The sequence below is a fragment of the Nerophis lumbriciformis genome, linkage group LG19 (assembly GCF_033978685.3).
Source record: "Nerophis lumbriciformis linkage group LG19, RoL_Nlum_v2.1, whole genome shotgun sequence".
Classification (NCBI taxonomy): Eukaryota; Metazoa; Chordata; class Actinopteri; order Syngnathiformes; family Syngnathidae; genus Nerophis; species Nerophis lumbriciformis.
In genome coordinates, this window is record NC_084566.2 from 39,829,125 (window position 1) to 39,842,349 (window position 13,225).

General features: G+C 40.1%; 1 protein-coding gene across 3 annotated transcripts in view; it reads left to right on the forward strand.

Moving 5' to 3' along the window:
• The window catches only part of e2f5 (E2F transcription factor 5), a 21,607-nt gene extending 9,774 nt beyond the window's left edge, over positions 1–11,833 (forward strand). The window contains exons 3-6 of one of the 3 annotated variants that reach the window (XM_061978781.2): positions 2,605–2,713; positions 2,789–3,110; positions 4,817–4,942; positions 11,070–11,833. In XM_061978781.2, the coding sequence (XP_061834765.1) occupies positions 2,605–2,713; positions 2,789–3,110; positions 4,817–4,942; positions 11,070–11,140 (628 nt within the window). In that variant the 3' untranslated portion in view covers positions 11,141–11,833. The remainder of the gene's footprint in view (positions 1–2,604; positions 2,714–2,788; positions 3,111–4,816; positions 4,943–11,069) is intronic. The other 2 variants (XM_061978782.1, XM_061978780.2) reach the window with 2 other exon arrangements.
• The last annotated feature ends 1,392 nt before the right edge of the window (positions 11,834–13,225 follow it).

A 13,225-nucleotide genomic window follows, 5' to 3' on the forward strand; every position in this document is an offset into this window, starting at 1 on the left:
CTGTGTGTCTACATTAAAACATTCTTCTTCATACTGCATTAATATATGCTACTTTTAAACTTTCATGCAGAGAGGGAAATCACAACTAAGTCAATTTAGCAAAAGTGTATTTATTAAACAGTGGCACAAACATTCATGAAAGTGCAAGATTGTCAGAGACATTTTAAAACAAGCTATTAGTGCACTTTTGTGCATGATGTCACTAAGATGACATCAAAATAACACTAAATTAAAGTGCACTTTTTGTACAGAACACCACTACGATAGTTTAAAACAAATAAAGTGCACTTTTGTGCATGATGTCACACAAGATATTTCAATAAGTGTCAAATAAAAATGAGCTGCATAATAGGAAATCTCCTTTGCTATGTGGTAGGTTCCTGCGAACGTTATCTCCTTCTGTTGTTGACAATTTTTTTCATACGGTGTTGATGTGGAAATGGTTGCTTCGGTATTTTGTTGGTGTGGCACCGGCCGGAGATGTTGACATGCGGAGTTTCAAGCACTTTAGAGGGTGACTTTTCAAATGATGCTACATTAGCAGTGCCGCTACTTTTTGTAGCAACGCTTTTGCCGCATACTTGACATATTACGGTTGTCTGTTCAACATCTTCCCGCTTGAAGCCAAACCACCGCCAGACGATGGATCACCTGCTGCTTTTCTTGGGAATTAATTCTTCCTTCATTTGTTACCAGATTCACATCTTCTCTCTCTCGTATTACCACCCGCACTGCACTGTTAGCACCACAGCCATACTTGCCAACCCTCCCGGATTTTCCGGGACACTCCCGAAATTCAGCGCCTTTCCCGAAAACCTCCCGGGACAAATTTTCTCCCGAAATCCAGGCAGAGCTGGAGGCCACGCCCCAATATAAACAGCTAATGATGGAGGGCGAGTTCTTGGTTTCTTATGTGGGTTTATTGTTAGGCAGTTTCATTAACGTCCTCCCAGCGCGGTAACAACACACAACAACAGCAGTCAAGTTTTCGTCTACCGTAAAGCAGTTCGTCTGCCGTAAACAGCAATGTTGTGACACTTTTAAACAGGACAATACTGCCATCTACTGTACATGCATATGTGACCCACCCATAATGTGTCACATTTTTGTGTTGATTTATTTATTTTATTTTGTGGTTTGAATTCGTTTTTGGAGCTGTCATTACACATTAATCAGTATTCACATTGGTCAGTAGGGGTCAGTAGGGCGTTTCTTCCCAATTGAATGCTATCACCTGCAGACCGGAAGTGTCTTGTCATTCTGATGAGCGCGACCAGTCTGTGAACAATTGAAACGTCCTGTGTGCTTTTTCCTTCTGTATAACAGGTTAGTTTTGGTGAATCAACTCACTGAATAATATCCATGTGATCTTTATAAGTTTAAGTACACATTCTGATGGTGGAGCCTAACTCTAAAGTGTTTGTGAGTTGTAGTTTGTATTTGTGAATGAATCCAGTGCACAGCTGCAGTAATCAATACAAAAAGGCGACGTGAGTGCGCAATGTTTATATAGGAACTTCTGATCCTAATTCAGACTCCCAAATTAGAGCTCCCGTTTTCTTATTGAGTTTATAATGTATATTTGTATAGTGTGTGTGTTCTGAAATAGTGACAGAGAATAGAACAAGGATGGACAATTCAACCCTTAACTCAACAATGAGTAGATGAGTGTTATTTGTGTGTATATGTGTAAATAAATGAACACTAAAATTCAAGTATTTCTTTTATTTATTTATATATATATATATATATATATGTAATTAAAAAAAAAAATATATATATATAGCTAGAATTCACTGAAAGTCAAGTATTTCTTATATATATATATCTTAACCACGCCCCCCACCTCCCGAAATCGGAGGTCTCAAAGTTGGCAAGTATGCCCACAGCTAACGTTACCATGTGGCTACCTGTCTGCTCCGCGGGAGCGTGTGACGTTGCACACGTGACGTATGTAAGAAGGTGCGCTTGTTTTATGTCTCTGTGAGAAGGAGAGACAAGAAAGAGTGAGAAACGCATGTAGTGTAATGCCCGCAACTAAAAGCAACTGCGTATACTCCCAATATCACGATATAGTCATTTTCTATATCGCACAGAGACAAACCTGCGATATATCCAGTATATTCCACATATCGCCCAGCCCTAGGAGGAGTAGCAATTTGACAAAAATAAAGAAAAAGTTTAAAAAATGTTAGTAGAAATCTACCAGAAAACCATTGGTTAGTTAACAAAAGCAGGTAAAAAGAGTCAGAGACAAGTTTTCCAAGTAGGAAAATGAGATTTGGAAAGTAGGAAAGCTGTTTTCCAAAAACAGGCATTGACAATTACTTATGGAATCAATATAAGAAGGCCTTGTCATGGGGTTATTTTTTGTGTGCATCTCTCACTCTCAACGTCTTTTGGGGACTGACTCGTTCATTTTAGCCTCCCGCATGATCCTCTTAACACCATTTGCTCAGAGAATCGAGTAAACATGATGAGTGGATTATGACTATAATTGCTGTTGTTAGCCAGGCTAATCCCAAATTGCACAGCGCTCCCAGTCTTGTTTTTCCAGTTTATTGTCCTCAGTTTGTAATCCTTTTTCTTAACACCCTCCCTCACTTATAAATTTGTGACGCATGAGGACATCTGCGATGCTTTCAGCGGCAGCACTGTTCTGGCGGTTGTGGCTCCACCTGAGACTCAGCTGGAGGTGCTGTTACTTCCAAAGGTCGGTCCTTTCAAGAACACACATTTTTACTTTATTTGCCTTCGCTAATATCTGATTTCTGCTTCTGTGGGCAAGACTGGTCAGAAGAACTACCAGGTGAACCTACGCAGCAAGGTAGCACCCATCAAGGTCTTGCTCATCAACAGGGACTCGGACTGCACTCTGCCCGTGGTGTTCCCCGTGCCCCCCAGTGATGAGCTCTACCACATGCTGACCACACCCTGTCCATCTCTCAGCCCTGACCGGCGCCGCTTCTGGACACCCGCGTACTCCTCCAGGTCCAGCACCACCACCACCTCCTGCAGCCAGGACTCGCTCACCTCAGACCACCAGATGGTGCTGCCAGATCATGATGACGTGTTGACGCCCTTGTCCTCCCCACCAGATGGACACATGGGTAAGGGTATTGTGTGGGGCCTAGATGAGAGGCTAGCAAAACTGAGCAGGATAAACCAATCCATTCACAGCGTCACTTGCAGTTCCGGAGTCAGGATCATTGTCCCTCCATTAACCTGAGCGAATGTTCCAGGTGTCCCCATGTGCTGGAAGGAGCTCCTGCTTTGCTAATCACATACCTGCCAACTACTCCGGTTTTCCCGTAATTAGTACGGTTTTCATCAACCTATTCCGGGTTACGGTTGCAGTGATAAAAAATACGTTTTTTCATTAATTAAAAAAAAAATTTTTTTTTAAAGTTTTATTCACGAAATCGCGTAACAACAATGACAATCGACACTGCTTCCCGTAACTTCCTATCGAGCCATTCCGAATGCCATGCGCGAGGCTATTTATAGCACCGCTGCCAAGCACGAGGCACCTGTTGCCATTGTTTCCAAACGAGCGAACGATCATGGAATCAGCCGGAGAAAAATCGCAAACGAGTCTTAAACCGAAAAGAAAACTGCAGTCATTCCGTGAAGAATATTCAAAAGCCTATATAATAATTATCCTTTCCAAAAAGGGTGAAAACTACGCGAATTGCACCTTGTGCAGACAAGATTTTTCGATCGGACACGGAGGAATTAGCGATGTAAAAGACCACGTTGGGACAAAAAAACACAAGTCTAATGCCGTTGCTAGCGATACAAGTGGAAAACTTTCAACGTTTTTCGTCGCTCAAACAGATTCTTTGGATGTGATAAATGCCGAAGTTTTATTTACGGAGGCAATAATTGAGCATGGACTAGAATAAATTTGGATTTTAGCCACAAAAAGGTAACGACACCAATGTTATCTATTGGAATTGTTTAGTACTGTTATACTGTTCAAAGTGTTTATACTATTTATGCTTTCAAGTCCAAGTTGAAGAAATCTTGTTAAATGTTGACAGCATAACTACCAAAATACAGAAGTATGTCCTTAATATTTTTGCAGTGCTATTTCTGTTGAAAAGTTAAAATGATTACATTAGAGATGTGATGTGCCACTTTTCAAGTGTCTGATGGCTTAAATTAAGTTTCATTCATTTTTCACATTTTGAATTCTTTTGAAAGGCTTACAAAAAAACTACATTTGAATTGTAATTCCATGCTATTGACAGGACTATTAATTTTAATGAAGTTAGCTTACCATGTTTACAGTATGATAATTGTGATAGAAATGTGAATTTTAGGCACAGAATAGTTTTTACAATTGAAGGCAGTAGATTATACAAGCTTGGACAGAAAGTTAATAATGACACCAATTTTTTTTTAATGGAATTGTTTAGTACTGTTTTACCATTTGTTTACTGTAAAAAGTGTTTATACTGTTTATACTTTCAATTAACAAATTGAAGTCTTGTGAAAGGTTGACAGGATAACTGGCATTAACTGTCAAAATAATTTCAAACTATTGAAGTTAGCTTACAGAATAAACATGTCAATCAACCCATATGATTTTTGCTGTAATATTTTTGTTTTGAAAAGTCACTGTGACTGATAGAAAAGTGATGGTTTTAGCAACATTTTAACCTGTCTGAATGCTAATAATCATTTTGCGTCGGGGGGCGAACCTGAACCCCCCACCAGGACTTTGTCCTGGACCTGCGGCCCCTGGACCCTGGCTACTAGGTTTTTCTGATTTCAAAAGTTGGCAGGTATGTAATCATTCTTGTCACTGCAGGGTGTCCCTATCAGCCAGCCTCAGTCTTGGAGGTCGAGCAGATGGACATGGCTGGCCCAGAGTTCCAGTCTATGCTGGACGTAAGCAGCCTGCTGAGGCACAACGCCATGAAGGTGGACAACGACGGTAAGGTTGCAGCTCTCTCAGTCAGTCAACATTTCTGATCAATTTGTCTTGTTTTACAATGAAATCTTGAATGTCAACTAGCGATGTCGGATAATATCGAACTGCCGATATTATCGGCCGATAAATGCTTTAAAATGTAATATCGGAAATTATCGATATCGGTCAAAGTAAAATGTATGACTTTAAAACGCCGTTGTGTACACAGCCGTAGGGAGAAATGCAGAGTGCCAATTAACCTTAAAGGCACTACCTTTGCGTGCCGGCCCAATCACATAATATCTACGGCTTTTCACACACACAAGTGAATGCCATTCATACTTGGTCAACAGCCATACAGGTCACACTGAGGGTGGCCGTATAAACAACTTTAACACTGTTACAAATATGCACCACACTGTGAACTAGTGATGGGTCCGGCAACACCGATGCATCAGCGCATGCGTCGAGCTCATAGAGTGAAACCCTGTGTCGGTGCGCTTACCACTTTTAGAAAGTCACGTGACCGATCATGAGCTGTTTTGGTCACGTGACCGATACGCCAACTGTGTCGCACTGACGCCTCCTCTGTGCCCTGTGAGCGGGTCTTTTCTACAGCCGGAGAAATAATAACTAAGAAGAGAAAGCGTCTAAAATTGAATACGTTGGAAAAACTGTTTTTTTTTTTTTTTTTTTATAAAAATGTGTAAAAATAAATAAATAATAATTTCCAGGTCCACAAGCATCCTCATTCACAACACGTTCTCATTTCCATGTTCACATTATTTATTGACTATCTAAAAAAGACAAAAAATATATTTTTATTTAAATGAAGTTATGAAATAATCCTAAATGAAATACAATGACTTGGTTTATATTATTGTATATACTAGGTCAGTGGTTCTCAACCTTTTTTCAGCAATGTACCCCCTGTGATTTTTTTTTTTTAATTCAAGTACCCCCTAATCAGAGCAAAGCATTTTTGGTTGAAAAAAAAAAAAGATCCATCCATCCATCCATTTTCTACCGCTTATCCCTTTGGGGTCGCGGGGGGCGCTGGAGCCTATCTCAGCTACAATCGGGCGGAAGGCGGGGTACACCCTGGACAAGTCGCCACCTAAAATACAGCACTATGTCAACAGTTTCTGATTTATTAAATTGTATAACAGTGCAAAATATTGCTCATTTGTAGTGGTCTTTCTTGAACTATTTGGAAAAAAAAGATATAAAAATAACTAAAAACTTGTTGAAAAATAAACAAGTGATTCAATTATAAATAAAGATTTCTACACATGGAAGTAATCAACTTAAAGTGCCCTCTTTGGGGATTGTAATAGAGATCCATCTGGATTCATGAACTTAATTCTAAACATTTCTTCACAAAAAAAGAAATCTTTAACATCAATATTTATGGAACATGTCCACAAAAAATCTATCTGTCAACACTGAATATTGCATTGTTGCATTTCTTTTCACAGTTCTTTTTGACAGACATTTTAGTGACAAACCTGAGCTTGTGCTTCACTGAGTTTATGAACTTACATTCATATTGTGTTGAAGTATTATTCAATAAATATATTTATAAAGGATTTTTGAATTGTTGCTATTTTTAGAATAATTTCTTAAAAATCTCACGTACCCCTTGGCATACCTTCAAGTACCCCCAGGGGTACGCGTACCCCCATTTGAGAACCACTGTACTAGGTCATAAAATCAGTGTCAGTTGAGTCGGTCCATAGGTTGCCTGTAGGGATTTTTAATGTCCAGCAGATGTCAGTATTTAGTGACACAGTATCGACACAGTATCAATACAGTTTTGCAATGTGTCGAAACGCTTCATGACGCCTCATCAACCCATCACTACTGTGAACCCACACCAAACAAGAATGACAAACACATTTCGGGAGAACATCCGCACACAACACAACAGAACAAATACCCAGAACCCCTTGCAGCACTAACTCTTCCGGGACGCTACAATATACACCCCACCCACCTCAACCTCCTCTGTCCCAAATTCCAAGCTGCTGTTTTGAGGCAAGTCAAAAAAAAAGAATGCACTTTGTGACTTCAATAATAAATATGGCAGTGCCATGTTGGCATTTTTTTTCCATAACTTGAGTTGATTTATTTTGGAAAACCTTGTTACATTGTTTAATGCATCCAGCGGGGCATCACAACAAAATTAAGCACAGTAATGTGTTAATTCCACCACTGTATATATCGGTATCGGTTGATATCGTAATCGGTAATTAAGAGTTGGACAATATCGGATATCGGCAAAAAAGCCATTATCGGACATCTCTAATGTCAACCTATGATGTGTTAGTATTTGAAGGCATATCATTCCAGAAGGAAATACAAATAATCTGTTCCAGGATCAAACTGTTCTTCTCATGAAAACTAACTGTACAGGCCTTTTTTTTCTTGACCATCATAACAGGCATGGTGTGTAAACAATAAGTTAACCGCTGCAATATTTATAAGTTAACTCATCAAAGTTAACTCCTTGATAACAAGGAAATGTTCATTTCCTTTAACGGCACTGTTTGACAAAACTTGAAAATGAACTGTCTTTTGATTGATTGATTGAAACTTGTATTAGTAGATTGCACAGTACAGTACATATTCCGTACAATTGACCACTAAATGGTAACACCCCAATACGTTTTTCAACTTGTTTAAGTCGGGGTCCACGTTAATCAATTCTAAGGCAGGGGTGTCAAACGTACGGCCCGAGGGCCGGATCAGGCCCGCGAACAGGTTTTACCCGGCACGCGTGATGAGTTTGCCAAGTTTAAAAATTAACCTGAAATTTTTGAATGAAAGAAACAGCTGTTCTAAATGTGTCCACTGGATGTCGCAATCGCAATTCTTTGCATCTTTGTAGATGATGCTAAACCACATGATGTTAGTGCACCAGTCGAGGAAAATTATCAAACTACATAAATAACATCCTGTAATTTGATTTTGATATAATTTTTTTTATCTTGATAGATTGATAAATTAACACCAATGCAGCACGATTAACACCAATGCAGCACGGTGGAAGAGGGGTTAGTGCGTCTGCCTCACAATAAGAAGGTCCTGAGTAGTCTTGGGTTCAATCCCAGGCTCGGGATCTTTCTGTGTGGAGTTTGCATGTTCTCCCCGTGACTGCGTGGGTTCCCTCCGGGTACTCCGGCTTCCTCCCACCTCCAAAAACATGCACCTGGGGATAGGTTGATTGGCAACACTAAATTGGCCCTAGTGTGTGAATGTGAGTGTGAATGTTGTCTGTCTATCTGTGTTGGCCCTGCGATGAGGTGGCGACTTGTCCAGGGTGTACACCGCCTTCCGCCCGATTGTAGCTGAGATAGGCTACAGCGCCCCCCGCGACCCCGAAGGGAATAAGCGGTAGAAAATGGATGGATGGAGTTGACTGATGAACATTCTTACACCCTTTATTCAGAAAATATAAATAACGACAAATACATTATTAACTACAAAATGTAAGTGTAAAAAACCCCAACAACATTATGATTTGTACATTTTCAGAATGTGCTTGTTTTATTTTTAAGCAAAGCAAACAATCTGAATTTGTTTTTATTTTTAAGTTATCGTGCCATCATTTTACCAGTCCGGGAGTAATTTGACACCCCTGGTCTAAGGTAAGCTTATTAAAGATGAAATTATCTGCGACTACGAGGTAACTACGGATAATGTGATTATTTGCGATTAAAATATTTTAATGGTTTGACAGCCATAGTTTAAACTGTAATCCCCTCAAATAAATATAAATTTGGGGCGGCATGGCGTAGTGGGTAGAGCGGCCGTGCCAGAAACCTTAGGGTTCCCCTCCTCTTTCCATCCAAATCGCTGCCGTTGTGTCCTTGGGCAGGACACTTCATACTTGCCAACCCTCCCGAATTTTCCGGGAGACTCCCGAAATTCAGCGCCTCTCCCGAAAACCTCCCGGAAGAAATTTTCTCCCGAAAATATCCCGGAATTCAGCCGGAGCTGGAGGCCACGCCCCCTCCAGCTCCATGCGGACCTGAGTCCAGTGTGCGCACACAAGGAGACGAAGCAGAAGAACGAGACCGTAGTTGAAGAGCGCAGGGGAGACACTTCTCCAGGGCTGATGTATGCTCGGGGCAACACCTTTTCACCTCAGTGGGTCTCCACAGCGGACGACTTTAGGGTGAATGATGAGTCCAGCGATTAGTTGCAAATCTTGCTTTATTGATTGCTTGCACACAGCCAATCCAACACAAAACAAACTAGTCCCTCCCTGCATTTACGCTACCGCTCCCTCTCTTCTCTCGCCCACACACTCACTGACGTCACTCACCTCACATGCTGTCACCTATTAAAGGGCCACACACTACTCTCATAACACACAGTACAGTTAGTAGAACAACTGTGTTTTCATTACTGTGTATTTGATAAGTGCCATTGCCCCGGAATTGTATTGCATTGTACTTTCGAGTACAACAATGAGTAGATGAGTGTTATGTGTGTGTATATGTGTAAATAAAAGAACACTGAAATTCAAGTATTTATTTTATTTATATACCGTATTTTCCGCACCATAAGGCGCCCTGGGTTATAAGCCGCGCCTTCAATGAACGGCATATTTCAAAACTTTGTCCACCAATAAGCCGCCCCATATTGTAAGCCGCATCTAACTGCGCTAAAGGAATGTCAAAAAAACAGTCAGATAGGTCAGTCAAACTTTAATAATATATTAAAAACCAGCGTTCTAACAACTCTGTTCACTCCCAAAATGTACGCAAATGTGCAATCACAAACATACGTATATCAACATGGACAGAGCTGCGTGAAAAAAGCCACCCGGCCTCTTCGCGTAAACTTAAACTTACCTTAACCACTCGCTCATCTTTTCTTCATCCATCCCTTCGAGTTAGCTTTTATGATGACGCCGGCTGGAAAGGTCTCTTTTGGCAAGGTCTTCCTTTTGAATATCACCATGGGTGGAAGTTTCTGGCCATTAGCATGGCAAGCTAGAACCACAGTGAAGGATGACCTCTCATTCCCTGTGGTGCGAATATTCACCGTACGTGCTCCCGTTGTATCCACAGGGCGGTTCACAGGAATATCAGTTGCTGTGAAATAGTAATCCGTGTGCGGATGGAGAGATTGCGTCTTTTCATGAACCGGATCCCGGTCGCTTAGTAGGAGCCATTTTGTGGTCTTTACAGATGTAAACACACAAAGGAAATGAAACGTACGGTGATATCCGCGCGCTTTTTCTTCTTCTACGCGGGCGGGTGGTTGCTTACAGTAGAAGAAGAAGCGCTTCCTGTTCTATGGGGGCGGGTGCTTACCTTGGCGGTTGCTTGCGTAGAAGAAGAAGCGCTTCCTGTTCTACCGGGAAAAAAGATGGCGGCTGTTTACCGAAGTTGCGAGACCGAAACTTTATGAAAATGAATCTTAATATTTATCCATATATAAAGCGCACCGGGTTATAAGGCGCACTGTCAGCTTTTGAGAAAATTTGTGGTTTTTAGGTGCGCCTTATAGTGCGGAAAATACGGTATATAATAAAATAAATAAATATATATATATAGCTAGAATTCACTGAAAGTCAAGTATTTCATATATATATATATATATATATATATATGAAATACTTGAGTTGGTGAATTCTAGCTGTAAATATACTCCTCCCCTCTTAACCACGCCCCCCGCCCTAACCACGCCCCCCCCACCCCCGACCACGCCCCCCCTCCCGAAATCGGAGGTCTCAAGGTTGGCAAGTATGGGACACTTCACCCTTGCCCCCAGTGCAGCTCACACTGGTGAATGAATGATAGGTGGTGGTCGGAGGGGCCGTAGGCGCAAACTGGCAGCCACGCTTCCGTCAGTCTACCCCAGGGCAGCTGTGGCTATGAAAGTAGCTTACCACCACCAGGTGTGAATGAATGATGGCTTCTCACTTCTCTGTGAAGCGCTTTGAGTGTCTAGAAAAGCGCTATGTAAATCTAATCCATTATTACTATTATTAAATACACAAGTGGGCATTTTACAATACAATGTTTAAATGCTATACTCTCGTAGAAGCTGTTGACTTCATCAATGAGCTGATGTTAGCCGACAGTCAGCATGGTAAACACTGTGTGCGTGTTCTTTGTGTGTCATTTTTATGCAGACTACAGCTTCCACCTGGATGACCACGAGGGTGTGTGTGACCTCTTTGACGTACAGATCCTCAACTACTAAGCTCAGGGACCTCACCTTTTTTCTTGTGGCGTCGATCAAGTACACCTCCCCTTATAGTTCACCGGCTCAGTAAGTTTTGTACTTCAGGGATATTTATAAAGTGGTTGCGCCTCAATTTAAAGTTTTGAAGATTTTCCAGGTACATGGCTACAACTTAGTGTCATAGTTAGTTCTCATAAGAAAGTGAGAACACATCCTATTTACTTCCTGCAGTCCTACAACATCTTACATGTTCTTCCAGGCGCAGCAACTTGCCAAAATACGAAACTGCGGCAGTATTTTTTTTATCCTACCGCAACTCATAGTTGAAATCGCTTACATTGGCTAACCTTGTTTGCTTGAAAAACTGCCTAAAATTGTGGGCCACTGCCACTTTTTGTGTGTTCGTTTGTGTCTCTAATGTTATATATTTGAATAATTAATAATCGTTTAAAACTAATTCAAAAGAAACACATCTTTGTTCTTGTTTGTGGAATCTGGAGCTGGTTGCCTTAATTGTAATTTATTTAATCACTTTTCTGATTGAAAGTAATAGTCTAGTTGTAGATTTGAATTAAAAAAATTTACACATGCTTATTTGCACTTTTTTTTAAAAAGTTTTTCAATAAATTGGTGGAATCTCAAAACACTGGCTTTTTTATGTGCCACAAAATAAATATGTAGAAATGTTCTAAATAAAGAAACCTGTTTAAATGCTCTACATGGCTCCTTATTTTTAGACTTAGACTTAGACAAACTTTAATGATCCACAAGGGAAATTATTTGTTCAACACAGTAGCTCAGTTACAATGATGGAAAGTGTAAGGATGGAAAGGACAATGCAGGTATAAATAGACTAATATAGCGATAAAAAATCTAACATATATATGAATATATATTTTGAAAGATTTTCAAAAATATCAAAATTAGCATATGTTTAAAACTAGAAAAGCACTCAGAGCGCAAACCTCAGCCAGGCCTGACCTCCCAATAATTAAGAATCCTTCTTTGAGATATGTTGCGAACTGAAAAACACCAGCGAATACATAACCTCTTAGTGGTGGTTTAATATATATATATATATATATATATATATATATATATAAAACCAGTGAAGTTGGCACGTTGTGTAAATCGGAAATAAAACAGAATACATACCTGCCAACTACTCCGGTTTTCCCGTAATTAGTACGGTTTTCATCAACCTATTCCGGGTTACGGTTGCAGTGATAAAAAATACGGTTTTTCATTAATTACATTTTTTTAATTTTTTTTTTAAGTTTTATTCATGAAATCGCGTAACAACAATGACAATCGACACTGCTTCCCGTAACTTCCTATCGAGCCATTCCGAATGCCATGCGCGAGGCTATTTATAGCACCGCTGCCAAGCACGAGGCACCTGTTGCCATTGTTTCCAAGAGAGCGAACGATCATGGAATCAGCCGGAGAAAAATCGCAAACGAGTCTTAAACCGAAAAGAAAACTGCAGTCATTCCGTGAAGAATATTCAAAAGCCTATCCGGGAATAATTATCCGTTCCAAAAAGGGTGAAAACTACGCGAATTGCACCTTGTGCAGACAAGACTTTTCGATCGGACACGGAGGAATTAGCGATGTAAAAGACCACGTTGGGACAAAAAAACACAAGTCTAATGCTGTTGCTAGCGATACAAGTGGAAAACTTTCAACGTTTTTCGTCGCCCAAACAGATTCTTTGGATGTGATAAATGCCGAAGTTTTATTTACGGAGGCAATAATTGAGCATGGACTAGAATAAATTTGGATTTTAGCCACAAAAAGGTAATGACACCAATGTTATCTATTGGAATTGTTTAGTACTGTTATACTATTAAAAGTGTTTATACTATTTATGCTTTCAAGTCCAAGTTGAAGAAATCTTGTTAAATGTTGACAGCATAACTACCAAAATACAGAAGTATGTCCTTAATATTTTTGCAGTGCTATTTCTGTTGAAAAGTTAAAATGATTACATTAGAGATGTGATGTGCCACTTTTCAAGTGTCTGATGGCTTAAATTAATTTTCATTAATTTTTCATATTTTGAATTCTTTTGAAAGGCTTACAAAAAAACTACATTTGAAT